Source organism: Vidua chalybeata, chromosome 1, assembly GCF_026979565.1.
Source record: "Vidua chalybeata isolate OUT-0048 chromosome 1, bVidCha1 merged haplotype, whole genome shotgun sequence".
In the NCBI taxonomy this organism is placed as follows: domain Eukaryota; kingdom Metazoa; phylum Chordata; class Aves; order Passeriformes; family Viduidae; genus Vidua; species Vidua chalybeata.
In genome coordinates, this window is record NC_071530.1 from 151405110 (window position 1) to 151430778 (window position 25669).

At 48.9% G+C, this 25669-nt stretch overlaps 2 protein-coding genes across 2 annotated transcripts; both read right to left on the reverse strand.

Moving 5' to 3' along the window:
- Positions 1 to 764: 764 nt before the first annotated feature.
- Positions 765 to 7181, reverse strand: LOC128796480 (lymphocyte antigen 6E). Its single transcript, XM_053958157.1, has 3 exons — positions 7050 to 7181; positions 2651 to 2770; positions 765 to 1541 (listed from the first exon to the last, which is right to left on the reverse strand). Exons 1-3 carry the CDS (start codon positions 7099 to 7101, stop codon positions 1333 to 1335), a joined length of 381 nt encoding a protein of 126 aa, XP_053814132.1. The 5' UTR covers positions 7102 to 7181; the 3' UTR covers positions 765 to 1332.
- Positions 7182 to 16462: 9281 nt separating this feature from the next.
- LOC128796168 (lymphocyte antigen 6E-like) lies at positions 16463 to 22757 on the reverse strand. The gene is made up of 3 exons (XM_053957585.1): positions 22706 to 22757; positions 18521 to 18640; positions 16463 to 17071 (listed from the first exon to the last, which is right to left on the reverse strand). The coding sequence occupies exons 1-3, from the start codon at positions 22755 to 22757 to the stop codon at positions 16860 to 16862; spliced, it is 384 nt and encodes a 127-aa protein (XP_053813560.1). The 3' UTR covers positions 16463 to 16859.
- Positions 22758 to 25669: the final 2912 nt, after the last annotated feature.

Sequence of the window (25669 nt, forward strand, 5' to 3'; positions counted from 1 at the left end):
CACCTCTGATGGATCAGTGGAAGTGGCAAAAAGCTTGAATTTGGCAGTTTAAGGCTGAATTTTGGCTTGGTTTGTGGCGAGCAGGTCCACAGGCAAGCAGAGTAGGCGGGACAGAAGACACAGAGAGGGCAGGAGGACACGTCTCCCATGGGACAGCTGAGAACTTCTAGGAAAAACCTTGCCAAAACACCTGGGAAGATCCCAGGAGCTGAGGGACAGCAGATGTGGAAGGTTGGGTGGTGAAGTCACCTCCAGCAGTCCATGGGCACCATCAGGCATCGAAGGTTGGACCTAAAGATCTGGGGTATAGACATCTTCTCCTCTGACTTCACCAAATTTTTCAGACCCGCTGCCCATGGTCATTCAGGTATCGCCATTGTGGTGGTCACCATGACAAGTCCAAAGTGGGGAAACTGAGGCACCAAGTCTTTGTAAAATGCAGCTTCACTTCAGCGTCCTCCTGCCAAGGTAATTGCTCCGTTAGAGTCGACTTGAGACCCCAAAACCTGGCGTTTATCACTAAGATGCACCTGGAAAAAGTCATTCCCAAGAGAGGTGGAACAAGCTGGCCCAGAGTTTTTTATCAGAAAGGACAGCAACAGGAAGGAGATGTATTTGCTGCTCACCACTGGGAAGGATGTGGAGATGAAGCACCCCAAAGCTGCTCGAGAGGGTGAGGGACCCTCATGCTGGGTACCAATATTGGGATTTTCCATAAAAGAGTTCCTAATCCCTGGAGCAAGGAAACACACACACGTCCCATCTCAGGTAACAACAGGAGCAAGTTTATTCAGGTCTGGCACTTACAGAACTTGGAAGGACAAGGTACACGGCATTGATTTTCCAGAAAAGTCAGCCCAGGATCAGAAGAAACGAGACTATTTTATAAAAAGAGACTGCAGCTGCGAGGGGCCAGGAATGTGTCTCCCTTTGGATCCTGCATTCCCGCTGCCTGTGCCACCCATGTGCTGGAGCAGACCTGGTGGTGCTTGGGGTGAATCTGTTCTCAGCGAGTCCCAGCCTGGTTTAACCAACCTTAGAAATTACGGGGGTGGGGGGGATTATTAATAGGTAGAAAAAGCAGAAACCCTTCCAAAATCATCCACCTTGGCGAAGGAGGAGCGAGAGTGCAGCGGGAGACGTCCACAGGAAGAGGAGGAGAACAGCTCGGCCAAATCGCCCAGGTCTCCAACGCTTGGAAGAGCAAAAAAAGTCTGGGAAACAATCACCTTGGAAGCCTGCTGAGAAGTAGAGGATCTCCTTGCAGACAGCAACAGAGAAGATATTGGCTAACGAGACCCGTGGGAGGCGGCTCTTCCTCAGGCAGCCCCATCACTGGCGAGCCTGGAGGACGTAGATGAAGCTGATGAGAATTCCCAAGGCCAGGATCGCGTAGCTGGCTCGGACGCTGCTGGAACCGCTGATGTTGCAGAGGAAGGAGTCGCAGCAGTAAACGGAGGCGGCCGCTATTCCCAGGTTGATCCCGGCGCTGGGGCAGATGGGTGAGCATCCCTTTGAGATGGACTGGCCGGATTTGCCACCTGGATTTGGGGTGGGGTGGAGAGGAAGGAAAAGAGGAGGCAGGTTTAGAATGGGGTTTTTTTTTGGGTTTCTGATCGCCTGCTCTGCAAAGGAATTAGAGCGCTGGGAGAGCCGGGGTGGTGCAGGCAGCACAGGGAGGATAAAGTGCTCCGGAGAGGATGAAGTGGTTCTCAGAGACAGGAATGTCAGCCAGCCCATCTTATGAAGGATCATTTGTGATAAGGTCACACAAACACCCCAGAGACCGCACAACACCCCAGGGACACCCCTTTGGATTGGTCAGTGTTCAGCCGCAACGGCTCCCGTGAGGAATCCCAAAAATCCCTCTTGAGCTTCACTCTGGGGCTCCTCAAGGGAGACAGGGAGCACTGGGGAGACACTTGGGACCCAAGTCTGCATTTCCAGAGAGGCAGAGCCCACATTAAGAGGCAGGAAAGAGGAAACCATTAGCACTGGGCTACGAAGGGAAGTTTATAAAAGTTCCCAGTCTCTGTTTGTACACATCTGACCCACCCACACTGCAGACTCAGGCATGAAATTCCCCCTCCTCCTGCCAGGGAGAGCCAGGAATGGGCTCTGGTTCTTGCAAAGGCTCCAGGAGATCTGCCAGAGCATCCTGCCTCCCTCGGAGCAGCAGCTGGGAAGGAAAGAACCCCCCAAATCCCTCCAGGCACTCAGGAAGGAAACCCGCAGCCCTCCCTTCCCGCCTCGTCCACAGAAAGCGAAGCAAAGGTGGGACTCAGGGACGAAGAACCCAAACACGAGGCAAAAAATCAGCAGGAACGGCAACCCTGGAGCTTCCCACACAGAGAGCCTGCAGCATCCTCCAAGCTTTCACTTATTCATCAGCAAACTCCCCGCCCCCAGCCTGAAATTCCCCCCGGACTCGCAGGCATCGGTGCAGGCACGTGGGCCTTAACGTGACTCCTCCTGGCAGCGCGTCCCTCCTCAGAATTCCCGTGGGATGGTCCGACACTCAGTTGCTAAGCAGAACTTTCCCTTTTTTTTTCCTCCCCCATTCCAGAAGAAGGCAAAGCCTCGCTGCGGCTCAGCAGGTGACCCGGGAGAGAAGCCAGGAGGGGCAGGAGGAGGTGCTGTCACCACTCACCGAGTCCCACTCCGACGTACGTCGTCACGCAGTGGTTTTCATTCTCTCCACACTTGACGGGCGTCAGGCAGGCCCAGTTGGAGGAGGCATCCGAGCAGGAAAAGCAGACGAGCGTGTGGGCTGCAAGAGAAAGGCAAACCTCATTTAGGGGCTGGTGGGAAGATGTCCTCACTTGGAGGTCCCCACCTCTGTCCCACACGACATCTCGCATCTGCCCACGGCGACACTTTCTGTTTCAGTTTTATCAACCTGCAATATGGGATTTTTTTTTTCCCCCCAAAAAATCAGCTAAGCGAAGGGTTTAAGCCTCAGAGAGGCATTTCAAGCTCTTATCAACTAAAGCTGATAGAACCACATCCTGGTACTTTCTGTTACCGCCCTGTTTGCACCAAGAATGTGTCCGAGCTACAGCTGCCAACTCTAAACCAAACTCTAGAGACGAATTTTTGAGGTTTGGGCTCGTTCAGCTCAGCCACCACAGACATGGTGTCCCCCTGCCTGGGGCAGGGGGGTTAGAACTGAATGATGTTTAGGTCCCTTCCAAGCGAAAACATTCTGATTTTATGATTCTGTAACACTGATGGGAAATGCTCCAGGTGTGACCACGAGTTCAAACTTTCCATGACCCGGCTTTGGACACCAAGATCGGGCCATGCTTGAGCTGGAGCACGTGGTGGAAATGATTTTTCAGCTGCAGAAAGCTCAAGACCTGCAAGACCAGCAGGTCCCCTAAAATTATAGAAATGTAGAATCATTTCATGAAAAGACCTCTAAGATCTTTGAATCCAACCATTAACCCAGCACTGCCAAATTCCACCACTAAACCAAGTCTTTAGGCAACACAGCTGCACAATTTTTTCAACACTTCCAGAGGCGGTGATTCTGCCACCGTTTCAAAATTTGACCAGTGAAGAAATTTTTCCTCATTTCCAAACTAAACCTCCCCTAGAGCAACTTGAGGCCATTTAAGGCTTATCCTACAGCAGCAGGATGGAATAGCTGGCTCCCATCCCTCATCCCTCACAGAGAGGAATGATTGGAAAACAGCATTTGGGGTGGGAAATGGTTGTGGAGGCAGCCTGGACCAGAGACTCAGCAAGGCCACAGGCACTTTGATCTCTGTATTTTACATACAAGAGCATCACATCCACGCTGCAGTTGTTGACCTACATATGCTGACAGATCAGGTCTGTTCCCAATCTTCCACGGACTCGGGATTTTGGAGCTCCCAGGCAGCCCTACCACAAGGCACCACCTTTCCCTTTCTGTATTTATGGGATGCAAAACAGAGCGGGGGCTGATTGAGGGTGGGAGGTGTGAGGCAGCCCTGTCCCTGCTCCCCTGCTCCCACCTCCTTCAGCCCCACCACAAATGGATTATCAAAAATCATGGAATGGTTTGGGTTGGAAGGCAGCTTCAGGATCATTCAGTTCCAACCCCCAGCCACGGACAGAGATGACTTCCACTATCCCAGGTTGCTCCAAGCCCTGTCCAACCTGGCTTTGGACACTTCCAGGGATGGGGCAGCCACAGCTTCTCTGGGAAACCTGCGCCAGGGCCTCCCCACCCTCACAGGGAAGAATTTCTTCCCAATATCCAACCTAAACCTACTCTCTTTCAGCTTGAAGCCATTCCTGCTTGTCCTATCCTTGTAAAAAAATCCTTCTCCAGCTTTCTTGTAGACCCCCTTGGAATATTTTCCTAAGGAAGTGAAGCAGGGGAAGCCCTGGGAGAGCTCTCTGAGGCAAAGCAGTCACTGACATGGATAGTTTGAAGAATTATTATTTGGACAAATATTGCTCAGCATCTGCCCCATTCCGCCATAGGACTGTTCTCCTCATTCCAGTTTCTCTCAGGAAAATAAAAGGCTTCTACAAGAAAAAATGAGAAAAAAAAAAACAATTGCTCTCAGAGGAATGACTTTTGAGCAGCCACAGCCGAGCAAAGAAAACAAAATATAATCTCAGAGAAACAGATTAAAGTGGGTTAGTGGGAGATCCTGAATGTCACAGCAGAGCAGCCAAATCTCTGCTTTGGAGTGGAAGCCAAGACCACAATCCCCCCAAGCAGGAATTTCCTGGACTGGCTCACGCCTCCTCCAAGGATCCTTACTCTGGACACCGTCCCTACAACAAACCCGGGTTACCTGAGCACACCAACACAGCCACCACAACCCGGGATTAAAGGGCCAGCAGCTGAGTCAAAACCTCCCGGAGAGATTCCCCAGTGGATCTCTGCATTTAGGAGGATGGGACCAGCCACTGAGTCACTGGGCTGGCCACAACTCCATGTGGGACCTCGGAGTGAAGCCCAGTTCAGTTCTCGGGTGACCTGTCCCAAACTCTTTACCTCACAACCACCCCGAGGAGGCGAATTGACTCATCCCAGGAATCTTTAGCAATCAGGAATGAAGTGGATTACAGGCTTCCTGTGGGCACTCTGACAGATGTCCCCATATGCATCTGCTCACTGCACTGAAGGCATGAGTGGTGCAATGCTGTTCATTAAAGGCTCCAGGAACAAACACACCAGAAATCTTTGGACATGACATAAAAGTGCTGTTGGGCATGAAATTCTCTGCCACGTGACTCAATCCCTGCTCCTGTCACTGCATCTCCTACCTGTCCCCATGTTTTCATTGTCACACCTACCCATTACCCCTTGTCTTAACAGAAAAAAAAAAAAAAATCCTTCCAGGAGAGAGAGAGTTTAAGGAAATATTCAGCCACTTTCTGCCCCCCCAAAAAACACACCCACTGCAGAGTTATGAGAGCACAAACAGGCTGAGTGGTTTAGACAAAAGGCACAAGAGGGGTGGCAGAATTAATTTCATGCAGCTGTAGACGGAGCAAAGAGTTGGAGCTCAAGGTTACAAGAAAAGAAAAAAGAGGGGGAAAAAAAATCACAAGACAGAACAATGCAAAAGAGAAGCCTTGTTTTCACCAGTGGAAGAATTCATGTTTATTTGTTTGCTGCTTGGCTTCTCGGAGGAACAAAGAGCTCCCAAAACAGAACAGGGCATTTGGGGGAATTCCTGCAGATAAGGGGTTGAATCATTCTTGCAAAGACAGGGGTAAAAAAAAAAAGGCCTTTAAAAGCCCACTTTAGAGTTCGTTAGCACCAGGAAAATGCTGTTGCTTTGGCAGCTTTTCCATTCAGCCCCGATGTTGCTTTTCCATTCTCTTAGGCAAAATCCTTATCAGGATCCAGAGGCAAGATCTCCGAGCAGGAGGTAAAGCTCTTCCGTGAAATCCCTCTCAGGATATGCTGGAAGTGTTTGGGGATGAAATCACCTGCAGCAAACCCTTTTGCCTGGATAAAAACTTACTTTTAAAGCTGAAGGGGTTGTGCTTTTTTTTTGGGGGGATGAAACCCTTAATTGCTTTGGCCTTGCCCGCTGGAACTGAGCACAAGCCAGCTGGGCTCTGCCCGAGACCCAACGCTTCTTCAATCGCCAGTTGCTTCCCGGATCCCACTGGGAGGGGGAATTGGAAAGGGCAGCAAACAGCCAGTTTCCATCTCAGCGGTGCCCTCAGAAAAGAAGAAGGGACCCTGTTTGCTGAGCAGGGGCTGGGAGAGCTCAGAACTCTCCCGTTTGGCTCTTTGTTTGGCTTCTCCAAGCAGCGACGTAGGGGAACAATACGTGGTTTCCACGGCCCCAAGGAGTTTGGACAGTGAGGAACGGAGTCGATGGGGAAGGAGGGGATGGCAGGCCCTGCGACTTGGGCAACTTGGCAGTTTAACACACAGCAACAGGAACCGCGTTCTCCCCAGGCTCGGCGGCAGCCCCAGGATGCGCCCCACAGGGCATTGTCCCTTAGGGGTCATCGCGCTCCGCAGGCGGCCCCGAAGGATGCTCGGAGAGGGCAGCAGGAGCCTGAATCACGAGTGGCTCTGCCCTGACTTTGCTCCATCAGCCATTGCCGGGGCTGGGCTGCCTCTCCCCTCCACCCCCCTTCCTCTCGGCTGCATCTCAGCCCATCCCAGCGCCGTTATCCCGGCTGGCTGCGCCGAAAAAGGGGAGCGGAGCCGGCCCTGCTCTTTGTTCGAGCCGCAACTGGGAAAAGCTCCAGGATATCCACCCGCACAGCCGGGGATGCTCACCTATTCATACAGGCGGGGCAGCCCTGAAGTTCCTGCTTCAGGAGGGACATTGCTGCGAGGCACGTCTTGGAAAGACACCCCCACATCCCGCTCCGAAGCATAACGCGGCTCAGCGCTGTGCCCCCAACCCCTTTTCAACCCTTATACCCCTTACAAACCTCCAACTTCCACAGCCTACCCTGCCACACGCATCACTCCCCCCCAACCCCCAATTTGCTCTCTAACGCAGGGCTGGCGAGGGACCGGGGGACCTGCGGGGCAGGCGATGGTGGCGGGGGGCATCCCCTTCCCTCACCTCTCTCCACGCACAGCACCGCGGCCAGCACAGCGAGCAGGAGCGCCTTCATGGTGCGGACGATATGGCCAGAGAGATGCGCAGGGCGGCTGGAGGAGCTCAGGGCTGGCGGCAGGGCCGGGCGCCGGGGGTGGGGAAAGGGCGGCGGCTCCGCCCCGCGGGCCGGGCCCGGCCCCCGCGCCGCCTCCCCCCTCCGCCTCCCCGGCCACGCCTGGTTTCGTTTCCCCGCTCGGGAGAACCCGGGCCGGGAAAGGGGCGCTGGGAAGAGCGTGTCGGTGTAGCAGCGGTTGGCCGAGGGGGAGCAGAGCCAGCTTTCCCCTAGCCGTGCCCCAACAGGCTTTTTCCAGCCCCCTCTCAGATCCCCTCTGTTTCCGCGAAGGAGGAGACGGTTGTAGGGGGCTGCCTCTATGCTGGACCCCATTCATCCAAGTCCAGTCCTTCCAACTCAGCTTATTCTGGGATTTCGTGATTCTCTGACTCCCTCTACCCACAGCACCTGCCTCCCTTCCCTCCTCCGTGCATCTCCTCTCGCAGATCCTCTGAGCACACACACATCGTCCTCCACACATTCCAAACCACCCTGTACTCCCTGTATCCAGGGCTCCCTGCATGGATCTCCTGCAGGCGAGACTCCCCCTGCATTCAACACCCCCTCTTCAGGTCTGAACCCTCTGCACGCACAGCCCCCATTCACGATCCAAGCACATAAGGAACCAATTCCCCCATCTGTTGAACAGAGCCTAAATTGGATTAGACATACAGGATTGGGAAGCTTGAAGAGCCCAGCAGCTGGGGTGGCATGGGACAGCCTGGGCTGTTTGGCAGGGTGAGTCTTCAGACTGTAAGTAAGTCCCCTGATGTTGGAGTGTCCCAAATTCAGTAGGTCCCATGGAAATAACTAAATCCTCTAGGAAATGAGCTGCAGGAGGGGCAGTGGGGGAGGGCCCCTGTGAAACTGGCTGTCAAGAAAGCCTGGGAATGGAGGATAAGGCTGGTGAGCCAGCAGGAAACAAGCAGGCTTGACAAACTCTGTGCCACAGATGGGTTTGATTCTGCAGAGTCAGCATTTCTTGGCGAATGCATCTGTCAGGAGAAATTCCGGCTCCTGTCTTGTTGGAGGCATTCAGAGTACTCTGCTTGGGAAGCAAACACATGCCTGCAAACCCCTGCTTCCCTTTTCTTTCCTGTGGCTCAGTTTTATTTGTCATTGCCAAGTATTCTAGCAGGAACTGACTTCCGAGCAGTTTCTGTGGTCTCGTATCTTCCACTGGAACAGACGGCTGGGACAAGCCAAATACTAAAAAAAATGGGAAGTTTCAGCTTTGTGGTAACTTGAGAAAATGTAATTCAGACACATTTACAAAACCCCTGTTTTATACAGGCCGAGGAAGTAGATTTTGGTTGGATACTGGGAAGGAATTCTTCCCTATGAGGGTGGGGAGGCCCTGGCAGAGGCTGCCCAGAGAAGCTCTAGCTGCCCCATCCCTGGAACTGTTCCAGGCCAGGTTGGATGGGGCTTGGAGCACCCTGGGATAGTGGAAGGTGTCCCTGCCCATGGCAGGAGGCTGGAACTGGACGATCTTTAAGATCTTTTCCAACCCAGATTTGGGATTTTATGTTACACTCTCCTCATCCCCAAGATCTACAGCTTCCAGGATTTCTCCCACACTTAAATTTGACATTATCAGCCACATTTTTTTTTTTTTTTTTCCTGGAGAGGGTCTGCCTGCTGATAAGAAGGAACAGGGAGGACCTAAGAGTAACAGAGGTCACAACCTAGCACGGGATCTGGAGTCATCGTGATACTGCTGGAATGGCTGGGCGGGGACAGCAGTAATGACAGGATGCTGCAAAAGGAAGAGGTGACCAGAGCCACCAGGGACCAGTTTTCTGTGTTGGGAATCACACCAGGTAAGGAAGGAAGCCCTTCTGAGAACTCGATGATCCTTTTGGGTCCCTTCCAACTCGGGATATTTTATATCCCATGGCCTAAGCTCATCTCCCACCTCCCCCCCCCCCCCCAAGGTTGTTGTGTGGGACAGACTGCAGAGCTCAGCACAGCAACTCTGCTGGAAGAGATTTCTGTTCTAGTCCAGCCCACAAAACACTGCCCCGAGTGCTCCAGCCTCTTCTTGCAAGTTTTGAGGTCACTGGAGGACTTTATTGAACCACTGGCTTAATATTGTTATTGCAAGGCCAAAAAATATTTCTTCACAAAAAGAAGGGTGAAGCAAGAGAGGCAGCAGGGGTAGAGTCCAGCACCAGGAATGTGGCCTGTGCTGGGGAAAGGTGGAGACAGCTACAAAAACACACTTGAGGGTGAAGGAGATAAGGAAGTGGCTGGATCAGAGGACAAACTGTTGCTGGGGTAAATACTTCATGGTTGTGGCACACTGGGGAGGAATGTGTACAGTTAAAATCAGGAAATTATGAGTGGGACAGGTCCCTTGATGGGTTGGGGCAGCAGGGATGGTGCAGAAATTAAACCTAGACTAACCAGGCCAGCAAGGGTTTGATGTTGAACAGGCACTAGACCAGTTAAAGCTTGTAACTGGGGGTCAGTAAAAGCTTGCTCAGCTTCTGTGGAGCCAGGTGGGATGGGGAGAGGTTCCTTCCCCACCACGCTTCTGTTTCGGGGTTTGTGTGAGACTTCCTGGGCCTGGCTGTGCACGTGAGGCACCAAAACCCCAGAGGATTTTGCAAATGAGACGTTTCCCCTGTTAGTGGAGCAGAACTGCTCAAACAGCTTTCCTCCGATGACCCAGGAAGGGGACAGAGCCCTTTTTATTTTCAGTAATTGCATCATGCTCTGGAGCTGGGAATTGCTCTTCCAGAGAGGGTTGGAACTGCTCTGTGGCAGAGTCCTGTCTCACCTGCCGAAACGCAGAGAATCAGTTTGGCAGAGGACTGGGAGGACATGAGGGAGCGGGAACCCAGCATCTCCATCCTTGCTGCTTCCTCTCATCCCCAGAATTCTCTTTGTCCAGAGCACTTTGCTGCAACATAATCTGGGCATGGAGGTCCCAGCACCCTTGCTCAGGTGCTGGCACGGCCCCAGACACTCCATGGAATGCTGGAGCTGGAATTCCATCCCTGGAATTCCAGCTCCCACCGCCCTGCTGCACCGGGCTGAATGAGAGGCCCCATTCCATATCCCAGCCCTTCCTCCTCATCCCACCCTGGGTTTTCCTCCTCCTGAAATCCCTCCTGATCTCTTTGGATCAAATTTGTCCAGGACACCCTCAGGATCGTATCTGGAGCATCCAAGGGTGCTCTGGACATAGGTTTCCCATGGGCAAACCAAGCTGCAGGTTATCCTTTGCTGTCGACAGTGCCAAACAGGTCACTGTCCTCTACCACCTCTGCTGCATCCTCTGGGGAAAAACCTGGGATTTTTCTCAGGAAGCTACTGAGATTCCTAAAAAATCCTGAAATAAGGGTGCCCAACCAGGTCTTTGGACCACGCCATTTATTATATTTTTTATAGATAAAGGAATAAAACCTTCATCTGCCCCCTCCAACCACAACCTGCTGTCAGGTTGATGAACTTTCACTTCTGGCTGACATCCACATTTCCTTTTCCCTTCTCTCCCTGAGCCTAAGGTGAAAGTGGATTGCTGTCTGGTGATGCTCAGCTGGTGTTGGAATTCTCACACTTCCTCCTTCCGAAGTCTGCGTGACTCACCCTCAGCCGTGCTTGTTTTAGGCTTTTGACAGGAAAACAACCGTGACTCTTCAAAGAAGAGCTTGTTTCTCAGGCAAAAACTTGAATTTCCCTGAGCAGCCTCAGCAGGGCCCTCCTCAGACTGAGCCCATGGCTCCAGGAACCCCCGTTAAACTCAAGCCTAACCCTTTGGGCCCTGCAAGTGTCCCTGTCTCCGGCCACGTCCTGGAAGACCTTGGCCGTGTGCTGGGGTTTCTCTCCATCTGCTTCTGGCCTCAGTTTGTGACTTTTAGGTTTGGAAATGCTGATCCTTTTGCTCTTCCAACTCAAGATATTTCATTATTCTCTTCTCCAACACTGATCCTTAACTATATAGTGTCTGTCCCTGTCTCCAGGCCTAATTCCATCTCCTGGGAGAACTCTGGACTCATTTTAAGCCAATCCTGGCTTTTTTTTTTTTTTTTTTTTTTTTTTTTTTTTTTTTTTTTTTTTTTTTGTGCTATCAGAGGTTCTGGACCACCCGCAAAATTTCCTGGGCACCTCCTCTCCCTGGAGCCTCATCTCCAGGTTTTTTTGGGGGGAGGGAAGAGGCTTTTCAGTCCTTTCCCTTATTCCTTTCACCAAAAAATGCGCTTTTCTACAGACAAGGAATTCACCAGGCTCCAAGCAGGCAGCACAAAAATATGCTGAAGCTGTAGGCAAGGTGATAGACTTATGGAGGTTTGTAGTGGAAATGTTAAAATTGATGTAAAAAATAGGAATGGGAATATTCCCGGGTGTGGAAAAACCAGAAGAACCAGCAGAGCAAAGGGTAAAAGGAAAGGCATTTGCTGAGTGCTGTGGAGCACCGTGCCTGTGTTCATTCAAAAGTACAGAAAGAACAAGCTGACCTTGGATAGGAAACTCCAGAGGACTAAGAGCAAGGTGGGAGCCATAAAACGCCCAGATAAAGTAAACAAAAGGGCCAGGATATTCAGGAATTTCATCTAAAAGAGGAAAAACGAAAGAGAAAGTGAGAAAAGGCAGCATCCTCTCGCCAAAAGCTGTAAAAAACAAGTTCAAAATTGGGGTTTTTTTTGCTCTGCCTTTCACCTTTTACCTTCAACTTGTGCTCAACCTTAAAGGCACGAGGGGAGTTGCAGGGCTTTCATCTTTTTTGGCTGCTGGTGGCACAGAAGTGACACGGGCCAGATGATCTGGGCACGCCCACACTGGTGCTTGTGATCCAATGAAATCCACAAGGAAGAGTGTGAAAGGCAAAATCCACTTTCTCCAAGATTTTTATACTATCAAGTGTAAAATCTCTTCTCTCTTCTCCCCGAAGATCTCGTGGGGAGTTTTGTTCCTCCAGTTTCCTGTGACTGCAGGAGGGAGTTTCTCATTCCCAGGAGCCGTGTCTGCTCGTTATCTAATTGCTGATTAACATCTAATTCTGCATCCTGGAGCTGCAGGCAGGTCCCAGGTGAGCTGTTGTGAGCACTGGGCACAGAGCCAGGGCCTGCTCCTGCCTCTCCTGGACCAAGGAAAATTGTACCTCTGGCACCCCCAATTCTTTGTGTGGAATTTAAGGACTTGCCTGATAAGGAATCAGCTGGAAAATAGTAAAACCATCGTTCCTGTGCAGAGCTCTCTCCACCTTCTGCCTCAGCACTGCTTTAATGTTGACTGAAATCCTGGGACCCCTGGAGCCAAACATCATTTGGAGTGAAAATTCCTACATGTCAGTTCTTTCCACATCACTGGAAGAGCTTTAGGTCACATCTGCTGTTCAGTCTTTGTCTTGGAGCAACCTGATCTCGTGGAAGGTGTCCCTGCCCATGGCCAGAGTGGTTGGAATGAGATCTTTTAGGTGCCTTCCCACCCAAAATATTCCATCATTCTGTGACAAAGCAAAGCCCAACCCCGAGCACCCCAATTCTGCTCTGGTGGAGGGAATGAGCTCCACGTGGGAATGACAGAAAGGTGACAGAGAGGGGCAGGAATGGGAATGACCAGGAATGAGTTCATTCAGCCCCAGTGGAGGCACGAAGGAGACGCTGAGACCGAAGTTTTTCCATGCTTTGATGAATCCTAATTATGGTACTAAAGCTGCTGCTTCTGGAGGCAGTTTTCCAGCTCTTCACCCTACTTTAGATGCCAGGAATTCCTTCTGATCCTATCTAAAATCCTCTTTGCTGCTGCGTCAACCCCAACACAAAAAGTGGGAAGAACAAAGCAGCCGGAGCCTTCCATGTGGAGGATCTGGAAGGTTTTCATCCGTCACACGCCAGTTCACACTTCCCAGTGCAATGTGTAAGATTTTTCCATGGAGTGCAGAATTCCAGCAAGGCTTTGTTTCACATTTTTTCCCAAAGTTTGACATGTGTTACACTTGTGATCCAGCACACCTTCTTTTCCTGCCAGATTGCTGCAAGGGAGATTCCCTCATCACATATTTGTGCCACATTAACTGGAGAGCTTTTGTGCTTGTCCTTCCTAAATTACACCCTCTTTTCTCAACCTACCACTTAAATTTACTGGAATCACCCAGAATTCTCCTGTTTGCAGATTCTCTCAGCTCATCACCAGTGAGCTCGGTGAATTTATTGTCTAATACATCATCCAAACCAGCAATTAAAACTTTGCATCATCGCAGAGCCAAGAGGAGCCTTTTAATGGATCGTTCCAGCCTGACAGCAAATTGTTGGCTGTGATTTGCTCGTGATTTCAGCCCCACTGGGTTTCCTTGGTTTTGCTCCTGAGCCCATCACGTGACGCCGTGCCAAAAGCTTTATTAAGGCTGAGCTGTGTGACAGGTACCACTTTTACCCTCACAGATTTTTGTTATCTTGTCACAGGGAGGGATATCACCCACCTGTCACAAAATCCTTGCTGATCATCCCTCCCTCCTTGATAGCCCCTACACCACTGATTGATGATCTGTTTCAGAGCTTTCTTCCCACTCTGGGTTGGCTGCTCTTTGTGTCCCTAGAGACCACCCTATGACCTTTATAATAATGGGTTATTTCCACATTTCTTCATGGAAAGGCTTTGGATGTGGCACTCAGTGCTCTGGTCTGGTTGACAAGGTCACAGGATTGGTCACAGGTTGGACTCAATGATCTTGGAGGTCTTTTCCAACCTGTGATTTGTTGTTGCCCAGTCTCCCAAAACACCCAGATTTTCCTGTTGCAAAGGAACAGGAGCAGGAGAAACAGGCTGGGTTTGGTAGCTGTGATGGATTTCTTTTCCCAATTTTCCTGGACACCCCTTTGGCTGACAACCCTCACTGATTTACATATTTATGTAGAAAACACTAATTTTATTCACTTTTGATGTGTTAATTAGTTCATCTCATTAATGTCTGTGACAGCAAAGTGGTTCTTGCTGTTGTGTTTGATGTGGTTGTGTCTCCACACCTGTTTTCCCTCTTACTCCACACGTGGAAGCACAAACACAACTCCTGACTCTGCAAGTACAGCTCAAAGCTGGGATTGGAAAAACAAATCCTACACTGAGGCTCCAAGAATCGCCTGGGATTCTTCTCCCAGACAGCTCAGGCTGGAGAGCACCAGCACCCAAACCTCACACTGGAAAAGGGAAATGGGACTGATTCAATCCATGGGGAAAAAAGGGAGATTTAGGCTTTGCCTAAAGCTGAGCCACAGAAGCCTTGATCTTCTACCTGCACCTTCCTCCAGCCCAGGGAAGGGAGTAACCAGTGTGGAAAAAGAGCTGTGACCTCATAATCAGTCCATTCCTCACCTCCAATCAAGAAGAAGAGTTTTAAATTGTCCCTCTTCCTTCTTTATTTGAAAGAGTTCCAGCAGTTTTCCACTCAGAGGATCAGCGCTGACAAAGTCCATCCAGAATTCCCAGATTTACTTTTCCGTGACCTTCAGCTCCCACAACCAGGAGCTTTCAGTCCAGGAACTAGGTGGGTGGAAAAGGCAACGAGTAAATCCTGTTAAACACAATCCCTTCACCTCCAAAGAATCAGTCAGGATAATCCTGGCTACTTCAGCTGCTTTGGCATCCAGAAATTTCAGGAAGAGAAAGGGTTCCTCTAAATTTGTAGGCAGTTTTAGGAAACCCACTCTCATTTGACCTTCTGGCAGCACTTAAACTGCTGTGGTGAAAAGCGGGGGAAAGGTGGGAGTAAGGGTCTGCAAAAGATCAGGATAAAGTTTGTTCTCCCTCCTGAACTGTGTCCATCCTGGTTCCCCACACCCTCACTGGACTTATCTCAACCTTCCACGTGTTCCTTCCCCTCCATATGGTCTCTCCACCAAGATTTTGCTTTCTTGTGTCCAGCAAAACTGGTTGAGATATAAATTGCTCCTTCTACTTCCTCGTTCTCCTGCCAATATGACAGGTGGGAAAACAGTAACAGCTTTGGCCTGGAGCCCAAATTTCTTGGAGTTTTTTGAAAGCACCTGAGGTCCTGCAGGGGAAAACTGTGCAGGGTATGGAGGACATGCTCCTGGAGGACTTGCTCCTGGAATTGGGATGCAGCACAACCTCCACAGTCCTACCAGTGCCTGCCCTGAGCAGCCGGACATCTCTTCCTTCTTTTTGTTCTTCCCTTTCTCCATCCTACTTTTCCTTCCCTTTTGAGGTTGTGTTTGGTGAGAGAAAATTAACAGCAGGTTCTGCTGTTGATTTGGGCTTTTGACAGCTGTCATCTCCAGCCACAGCTCAGTGTGCTCTTGTCCCTGCCCACCACCTCCTTCATTTCCTTCATTTCCCCTCCATCCATTAAACAAAATATTTAAAACCGGTCACCAGATCCAGAGCTCACAGCACAAAACATGAAGTTCATGTGGAATCTTTCATCCTCCTGGAAAACCAGTGGCTCTGAAATCCAGGCTCCGTGAAATGCCTCAAAAATCCACATGTGCAACCAAAACCCGGCAGAGTTCCAGGGGAGTGCTTCAGAGAAAGCAAAGATCTTGTTTAACCATCAAACACAACAAAAAAACCGACACCCTTCAATTGTTTGGACCAGCTCTGGTTTCTCCCAGGACACAGCTGAGCTAGGGATGCTGCCAGCTTTTCCTTTTCTCTCTCTCTTTTTTTTTTTTTTTTTTTTTTTTTTTTTTTTTTTTTTTCTGTGTGTTTTCCAGGAATGGGAGCTTGCAGCTGGGGCTGTGACCCAAGAAGCTCTGAGCTGTTTGTGTGAGTCCCTGGCTGGCTGCCCTTCTTCTTCTCTGTGACACCCCCCAGGCCTCCTACAGAGCTTTTCTGTCTCCCCTCAGCTGCAGCTCCTGTGGGGAGAGGAGGGAGCAGAGAGCGTGGAGGGCAAAACCAAACAAAGCTCAACACAATCGATGGTTTCTCTGCCAGGAACGTGGGTCTGTGGAAAGCCTCTCTCAACCTCTGAATGACAGGGATTGGTGACAGCTGTGTGAGGTTGTTTTGGCCCTGGGAAAAAAAGAGGGCAATAGATATGGGGGTGTCTTTTCCAGCTGGATGAGGTCCATGAGGAGGCAGTGTGAGAGCAACTCCCAGCTCAGCGGGCTGCCCCCAATTCCTTCCCTTCTCCCTCCCACCTTCCCACTGCCTTTCCTCTCTCAGCCACATATTTCCCTCTCTGCCTTTCCCTCTTTTCTCTGATGAGAGAAGCTCATTTCAAAACGGGAATGGGAGGAAAGACCCTGAGGAGACAGAAATTGCTCCCCACTGAGGCTGGAGAAACGTCCTCAACACTGCCACAAATCAGCTTTACTTCCACCTGCTTGTTTGTAAACAGATGTTTGATAACCAGACTCACTGTGAACAAATTCACCGATCATCCCCTGTACTGACACAACTGTGGAGCCATTCCCTGTGTTTCTGGCAGGGTGGGATTTTATTCCTCACAGAGCTTTGAAAGTGAGAGACAAAACTATGCCTTCAAGGATCTCCTCGGAGCAGTAATGATTTGAAGTTTGAACATGTCAAAAAGGCCATTTTCGGTATGTTTTCTTAGGTGAGTTGGATGTCTGGGGACACTTGGGATTCAAGCAGGCTCAGGAAATCAATGGGAGTTCAGCACCTGACTTATCCAGGCTCTCTCAAGAATCCCAGGGGGAAGCTCAACCACAAAACACTAATCTTTAAGAGTGGAAAATTATCCCAGAACAACACTTTTATTTCAGCCATCACGGGGAGCTCTTCCAAACCCATCACAATCCGTATGCAAAGATGTAAGTGAGGCTGGCCAGGACACCCAGGGACATCACTCCGTGGCTGCTTTGCCTGCTGCTGACCCCATTCACGTTGCACAGGGGTTTCTCACAGCAGGAAACATTTTGGGAGCTTTGGATTTGTTGCTGACCTGTTGCTGGACACATTGGAGAGCACATCTTGGAGATGACGTATTTAGGCTTGTTGGGCTCTGGTGCAGGAAAAAAAAAAAAAGGTGGGGGAGAAAAGAGAAAAAGGGGGATGGAAAATAATTAAGTATTTTTGTGGCTATATCTGTTTTGGTGAGTAAAGAAGTCCAGGCACTAATCCTCAAGGCAAATTTCATGGAATTAATCATAGAATCATGGAATGGCTTGGCTTGGAAGGGACCTTAGAAATCATCCATGGGCAGACGTGAGAAATGGATTTGTAATGAGTTGTATACTTGTGTACTTCAATATGTACAACAAATGACAAATAAGACCATCAAAAAAGTTTTTACAACCCAAAAAAGAGGGCGAGATGTGAGAAAGGAATTTGTAATGAATTCTCAAAACCGACTGAAAGCTCACACAGCCTCGTACATGTGTATGCAAACACTGACTTAGGAAGGCCATGGGACAGAGATGACATTGTTGAGAGAGAGATTGAGCTGGGAACAAGTTTCAACGGGTTTCAAAATCTGGCCTTGTAAAAAAAAAAAAAAAAAACCCAGGTATTTTAGAGAATTAGAACTGTGAAAGATACATTGTAGCAGGACCACGTGGGGTAAAAATATAAGTGATTAATGTTAAAAGTAATAGCAGCGCTGTGTGGCAAAAGCTAATAGGCTGGAAAACATTTATAAAGTATTGTAACCAGGAAGTGGGTTGGCTTCTGATAGAATTTTTACATCTCTAGTGTCTCATCCTTCCATGAGACTGATAATGGAATAAAATCTTTTAAAATGCCTCTCAGTTGCCCTGTTTCTATAAAAGCCAGGAATAATCCAACAGGCAGGGACACCTCCCACCAGACCAGGTTGCTCAGAGGCCCATTCAGCCTGGCCTTGGACATTTCCAGGGATGGGGCAGGCACAGTGCCATAGAATCCTGGAATTGTTAAGGTTGGAAAAGGCCTTTAAGATCATCAAGTCCAACCAGGACTCCATGTTTTTAAGTTTTGTCAATCCTAGCATGGAATTAGCACTTGTGGTTCTCAGTTCCAGCTGCCTGGAGTGATGCTCAGGCTGGGTCATTCCCACCAGGATGGTTTTTCCTACAGCATAAACACAGGGGGAATGTTCTGCACGACCTGAGATTTGGGACAAAAGCACGTGGAGGTCTTTGAGGGCACAGAGCCCCCAGGACAGACCTGAAGGATTATGCTTGGCACAGGGAGTCAGCCACGGTGAGGTTTGGCCAAAACATTTCCCAGAACAGTTCTGGGAGTGAAACACGCACAGCTCCAGGTGGGAATCCACTCCCTGGTGCTGCCTTGTGTGTCCTCATCGTTTCCCCAGTTTCCAGCAGGAGTATCAAGTGTGTCACACTGCAGCAGCCACAAGGTCAGTGTCTCCTAAAAGTTGGTCATCGAGGCCTGTTGTTCCCGTACTGGGATGAAATCCCATTCCTGGGACTGCTCTCCTACAAAACAAACAAGGTGTTGTTCCCAAACCTACTTGTCCCGACGTCCTTCCGGACGGTCACGCAGTGTTTGTCCTCCTTGGCACACATGGAAATGGTCAAACAGTCCTTGTTGGACTCCTGTTCTTGGCAGGTGTAGCACATGAATGGATAAACTGGGTGGGAAAAAAAAAAAAAAAAAAAAAAAAAACAGGAAAAAGCACATTACAAGGTTTAAAAACCACAAAAGTTCCGGCGCAGAGATCTCCATTTCCTCCGTTACAGCCTGAGGAATGTTTTTGTGGGAATGACCAGCGACTTTCTTTATCCCCTGACCCGTGGCAGCAGCGCTAAATCCCTCTCTGTCTCCTCTGGCTCAGGCTGCGAAGCGTTATCGATCTGTTTGCAATCCCTGGGAGCAGGAGATGTGAGTAGAATTCAAGGATTTGGGAGCTTTTATGAAGGAGATTATTGCTGAGCCATAGCAGCTCAGTCCTGAGGGCTCGGCCATGGGAATTGCCAATTACTGCTCAGGGTTTCTCCTGGGCAGGGCTTGGCAGGGAGAATTTAAAGATGCCCATAGTTCTTCGAGGAGGTGGACAATGCCCCATGTCCTACTTCTTTTTCATCTGGCTCAGAGTCTGCTGCCACATCTCTTTTTTTGTGCTTGAACTGGCCTAACCTCAGTTCTAGGAGGTCTGGTGAGAGCCCTCAGATGCTCTGTCAAACTCCTGGTTTTAGCCTAAAAATCGGGAATGGATGGAAAATCTTAACCAGAAGCTTGGCTTAAGTGCTAAAGGCAGATTTGGTGAGATAATTCCTACATCTGCAGCAGTGGCAGATGATTGGCAGGAAGGCCACGCAGCGATGAGTGGTGTTTCCTGCTGAGAATGTCTCTGCTTGCCCTCAAAACCAGAATGTGGTAGGCCAGACCTCTGGAAAGTAGGAAATAAGAAGGAAGTGATGCCTTGTGAAGGCTGACCTGGAACAGAGGCTAGACAGAGTTAAAAAAATAAAGTAGGGATTTATTAAAAGGCCTCAATGGATCCACCTTGGGCAGCACAAGAGCCCAGCCAGGGCTATACACAAGATGAACCCAAAATGGTCACAAAATGCACGACCAGTCACGGGGTCTCTCACTTTTATAAGTTCTGATTAATTTGCATATTGGAGTTAATTGTCCAATTACAGCTTTAGCTTATGAAGTCCCATTCTTCTTGTTTTTCTCTCTCCAGCCCACGTTGTTTGTGCTCTTGGGCCTGAGATTTGGATCATTTGTCCTTGGTCCCCAGCTAAAGAAGGAATTGTTTTGTTCCCCTACTCAGTGAAGAGAGCTCACCATCCCCTAATATGAAGCCCAGACCCACACACTAAAGCAGCACAGAATCTGAAAAATATAAAAACTAAAACCTGAGGCATCATGATGAGGAGCAAAAACAGAGTCTGGGTGATAAAACACCCTAAAATATTTGCAGAGCACTCCCCAGCAGGGCAGACAGAAAGGTTTAATAGTGGTGGTCGAGTTCAGAGCTTGTGAAATCACCCAGAGCGAAGTGTGGGGTTTTGTGATTGAGGTCTTTTAAAAACAAAGCTAGTTTTTTGAGGGAAACAAAGGCAAATGCTGGCTGAGTTCCTGCTAAGTCTGGGGCCAGTCTGTCACTTTGGAAAGGGCAAAAACAACTAAAGGACACGTCCCTGTGAACACACTTTTGCCCGATAAGAAGTTGGCAGTGAGAAAGTGGAAGGACAGCAGAGGTCACACCATGAAATGAGAAGTTTCTGATAGAAAGGAAAGAAAAAAGTCCCCAGCTGTTGATCCTGTGCAGCTTTTTTTGCATCATTCTCCTCTACAAGGAGTGGAATTTTCATGTGCCGAGTAGAGGAGATTCAAGGAGTTTTTGGCACAACTTTGAATGATGTTGCTCTCAAGCAAGCCCAGGAAACACGAGATGCTGAAAATTCCAGGGAATGGTTGCAAAGCCGGGTATGAAAACACCCTCAGAGGGTAATTCCCAAGGATTATTGGTCAAACCAACTGGAGCAATGGAAGGAATTCTTCCCTGTGAGGGTGCTGAGGCCCTGGCACAGGTTTCCCAGAGAAGCTGTGGCTGCCCCATCCCTGGAAGTGTCCAAGGCCAGGTTGGACAGGGCTTGGAGCAACCTGGGATAGTGGAAGGTGTCCCTGCCCATGGCATCTCTGGGATGAGATGATTTTGAAGCTCCCTTTCAACCCAAACCATCCCGTGATTTTAAGTGATTTTGACAGATGGATGCAATAAAAGAGCGAAAAAGAAGAGTGGATGCAACTAAGTAAAGAGAAATAAATTACAAAAGATAAAACTTAGACAAATACAGGGTGACAAATAATTGGTTCAGTTACGATTCAGAACCACAGTGGCAACAGCGGGAGTGAACAGTGTCACATCCCAGCCATGGAAACAGGAGTCACCCAAGGGGACACGGGCAGAAATGTCATGTGCGAGATACACAAAGTGGCCTTTCCACCCTGGCAAGGCCTCAGCTGCAGCCCCGGTGCCCAAATCTCTCCGCAGCGCTTCCAAAAATTCAGAGCATTTGGAGAGGGACCAGAGGAGAGGGAGGAGAGAAGGTCACAGATCTTGGAAATGTGACCTTGCCAAAAAGGTTGGAAGGGTTTTGTTTGCTAGTTGAAAATGAGAATATGCTGAGGAAAGTCACAGGAATCTTCTTCATGCAGGAAAAAAGACGCAGCAAAGAAGAAAGTAATAAAATATTTTATGTGTCCCGTGGTGGGAATATGGGAGAACAGAAGAAAAGCAGGTGCTAAGAGATATTGAAACTAAATTCCTAAAGGGATGAAAGTCTCTGAGCAATTCCAGGCTCTGGAATCTTCCTTGTTGGAAACTTTCAGGGACACCTTAAGCAAATATCTGCCTGGTCTCGTCCAACATTCAGCAAGGACCTGACGATCTTAGAGGTCTTTTCCACCCTTAATGTGGTTCTGTGAAAAGGATCAAGACCTTTTATGATTTTTGCTGGACTCAAAATTCATAAAACAGTGAGTTTAGGGGTTGAAAAGGCGAAAGACCCTCTTTGGTCGGCTGAGAGATCAAGAGTTTTGACCAAAATTTGGTCACTAGGGTCTCAGATGAGACCCAGGATACCTGAGAAGGATCTAATGCCAGTTTCCACATTTTCCTTTGTCCCAGTTTTAGGCCAGAATGCTGCAATCTCTTATTCTGGATCTGGGCTGGGCCACAGAAAGGTGCTGTGTAAAAGCCTGTCCTTAAATCCGTTGGGAATCTGCTGCCGATACCAAATGTCACCAGTAAGGAATCCCACCATGAACCTGTGATCCTGCATCTCCGTGAGCTTTCCAATTCATCCTGGGTCACGCTGAGAATGGTGCCGTTGAAAATTCTCCTCTTCTGTTCATGTCTCGTTGCTTCAGTCAGGAATTGTGGGCACTAAATCGATTTTTTTTTTTTTTTCAATAATTGAACAATCCTTTTCCCACACCCAAAACTGGCCGAAGGTCCTGCTCTTCCAGGCACGCTGGAGAACCATTCCAAAGGATGTAGGAGTAGGGGGTTGATACATCAGTGATAATTGATTAATTAGATGCCTCTTTCTCAACCAGATTCGTATCACGGTTTCTGGGAAACCCATCAGGTGTGGGGGAAATTTTGGCACTCTGGTCATCATTCCCACATGCCAGGAGCGATGGAGCAACACGTGTGTCTCACTCCCAGAAGGAGGACAACACTCGGCCTTCCCTTTGAGAGCGGGATGCCTTTAACATGAAAAGTTCTGTCACCTCTGCCGCTGATTCTATCTACAAAAATTCCCGGTGTTGCATTTCCTAGGAAGACACGTGGCAAACCACTACAAGGGAGGAAGCAGCAGGACAGAAAAATATCTAAAATATTAAAAAAACTGAAATTATTAAGGGAAAAAAAGAAACATTTTGTTATGCTTTCTATCACTGTCATCTTGCCTCCTTTTGGAGGATCCCAAGGACCACAGTGTGGATTTAACCTGGCATCCAGCACCACCAGAGCTCCAGCACCGGAAAGAAGAATCAATTCACCAGATTCTCACTTCTGCATCAAATCACTGACTGAGGTGCAAAAAAGGGCATTGGTGACACCACCACAACACTGCAAAGTTGGTGACAGCCCTCTGGAGTTTTGCCACGTGGAAAACTGTCACCATCTTCCCCCTAATCCTTGTCTCAAGTAGGAGCAGCACGAGAGGCTCACCTTGTTCCACACAGAGCACAGCAGCCAGCAAGGCGACAAGAGGAGTCCTCATCTCCAGCAGATCCTCCCAGCAGGACTGGGAAGCTGTTTGGAGGGAAGGTTTTATACCCCAGCCCAACAGCAGCAGTTTTACAGGTTCCAGGTGGACATGAAATCAACCCGAGGGTGTGGAGTGTTCATGTGGGAGTTTTCCAGACCAGAGCCCTTGGAAACGGGCTGGCACCTTGGGGAAAAGCCCTTTCAGCCACACATTTCTTGCTCTTCCGGTCGTGTGAGTGATGGGAAGTCGGGATCTGCTCTCTCCTCCTCTGAATTTCTTCCTTTTCTTCCTTCCAGAGCCGCTCTCTGATGAAAGCAGAGTCCGGAGGCATGGGGAAATTGTCCTAGGAATGAATTTTTCTAGTCCCTTTGCATAGACAGCACGTGATGTTCCAGGGTTTGTACCATTCATTTGCTTTAATTATTCAACAGCACCAGCCTCTGAGCTGGCCTAAGCTGGTTTACCTCAAAATCAGTGTGTTTTACACTAAATTAAATTAGCTAATGGTTGGTTAAACAGAAGATTTTTCTCAAATTTTCATGTCAGTCTTCATTTCTTTATCAATTTTCCTCTGGTTAATCCCTCTGCTTGCTCTTTTTCCTGCTTGTAATCCTCAAATACCTTGTACAATTTTGACTTAATGACGTTTTGCTGCTATCCAGGGATTCTTTAGAGGAGCTGCTTTTCTCCACGCCCAACAGTTTCTGGAAATCAGGCCTCCGTTTCCAAGCCCACAAATTGGCACCCTGGAATTGCAGCTCTGCTCTGGAAAGAGCCATCCCTCAAAGTGTCATTTTCTCAAATCTCTCCCCTTAAATCAAACCTTTTGCTTTTATTCTTCCGTGTTATTCCTCTCCTCTGAATTCCTTAAAATCTGTTCCTGACAGTCTGGGATAGAGACCCTCATTCAAGATGCATCTTGTAAGAACTCAAGCTGCCACATCCGCAGAGCTTCCTCTAAAACAAGATTAGTCCTGGACAGCAGAAAGAAAATATTGTCAAACCCCGCTTTTTTTCTGGCAATTAGGGAATAACTTAACTGGCAATTCCCTGCATGTAGCCATCAGCAGGGTATTTTTGTCTGTTTCTTACATGAATCATTCCAACACTGGATGATTTCCCGATCCATGTGATTTTCTGACACCTTTTTCAGGCTTCTCCTGATCTGCTCCCGGAATGACGTCATCAGGTGGTGAATTCCAGAGCTGTTCAAGCCCTGTGCCCAAACAGACATTGCCTGGGTTTTGGAGGTCGGTGAGGTCAGCAGGGATGTGGTGATGATCAAATTGAGCCTTGTGCTTCACGCAGGACAACTTGGTCCTTTGCCCCAGTGTTTTATAAACAGGTTTTTCTCCCTCATTAGTGGGTGTGGCTCCTTGCTGGCATTTTGCAGTGAGGCTGAAAGAACCATTTTTTTCCCCTTATTTTTGGCCTTATTTATCCCACAGACTTGTTGTGTTTATTCCTTTCCCCTTCCATATCCCAGCTCCTGTTGATTTCCATAGAATCAAAGACTGGGTTGGTAGGAAGGGACCTTAAAAACCACCTTGGACCTTAAAAATCACCTCATGCCATGGGCAGGGACACCTTCCACTATCCTAGGTTGCTCCAAGCCCCATCCAACCTGGCTTTGTTGACTTTTCCAACATCCATTTTATTTCCACATGCATCCTCTAGGAATAGGATAAGCACAAGTCAGCTTTGTCTTGGACTTTGACCTAGACTTTGACTTAGACTTTTTTGATTTTGATTTTGATTTTGATTTTGATTTTGATTTTGATTTTGATTTTGATTTTGACTTTGACTTTGAAGGAGCACTGAGGCTGAAACATCCCCAGCACATCCAACAAATATGTACTAAGAAGAGAAATTTGGGTGGGAAGTGGGATTTTCTGAGTTTTCTGGGGGCTGTCTCCAGGACGTGAATGTCTTCCTTAGTACTGTAGTTCTAAGGTACCTTGGAATGCTGGAGCATTCCCCCTTCCCGGTGCATGGAGAGCATGGAAAAGAGATTTATCTCCCAGCAGGGCAGATTACAAAACTCAAAAGCACTCAGAGGCATCACTCAAGGATCCAGCATGGAGAGGGTGTCTCCTGCAGCCTGGGATCATAGCCTGGAGGAGGGTCTGGAGCAGGGACATCAAGTGAGGAGTAAGACTGAGAAAGACTGGGAAAAAAAAATCCCCAAAGATGCTGAGTCACCTCTCTGGAGTAATCTTATCATTATCCATACAAGAAAATTAAAGTGGATCGAATTGGAGTCATGAGTTGGCAATGGACTCAAATTGGAGCCATGGGTTGGCTCCGTGACAAGAAAGCAGCAGTCAGCTTTGGAAAAAGGGTTGCTTTTGTCCCTTTCCATGGCTTCCAGAAGATTTTTAGACTCACTGAGGGTGTTGCTTTGACCTCTTGCATCCATCCTGTCTCTTGCTTTGGCATCGAGGCACTGTGTTGGATCTGGGCAAATAAACAGGGAAAAGGGGGAGAAATTTCATGTTGTGGGGGAAAAGGCAGGGGAATTATTCAAGGAGAGCAGCAGGCAGCACAAATCCTTCAAAACCAATGGTGGGAAAACCCTGAGAGAGGTAAAGCACCTCCTGCAGATGCCTCGTTTAGGCAGGGAAAAGCCTCCTTGGCTGATCCAGGTCCTGGTGCAATGACTCAGAGCTCTGAAAAATGACTTTTATATAATCCACAGGGAGAGAGAGGCAGTTACCTCCCAGGATCTATCCCAGCTGCTGGAATGAGACTCCCATCTCCTTCCCAAAAGCCCTCCAGGCATCACAGATGTCTCTGCTCGTGGGGCAGCTCAGCGCTCCCATGTGAGGAGTGTGCAGCCATGGGAGACACCAGAAACCCGGGGTGATGGAAGGATGTGGAATTAGGGAGCAGCACCTGCGTGGGAGGCGTCAATCAGGATTTCT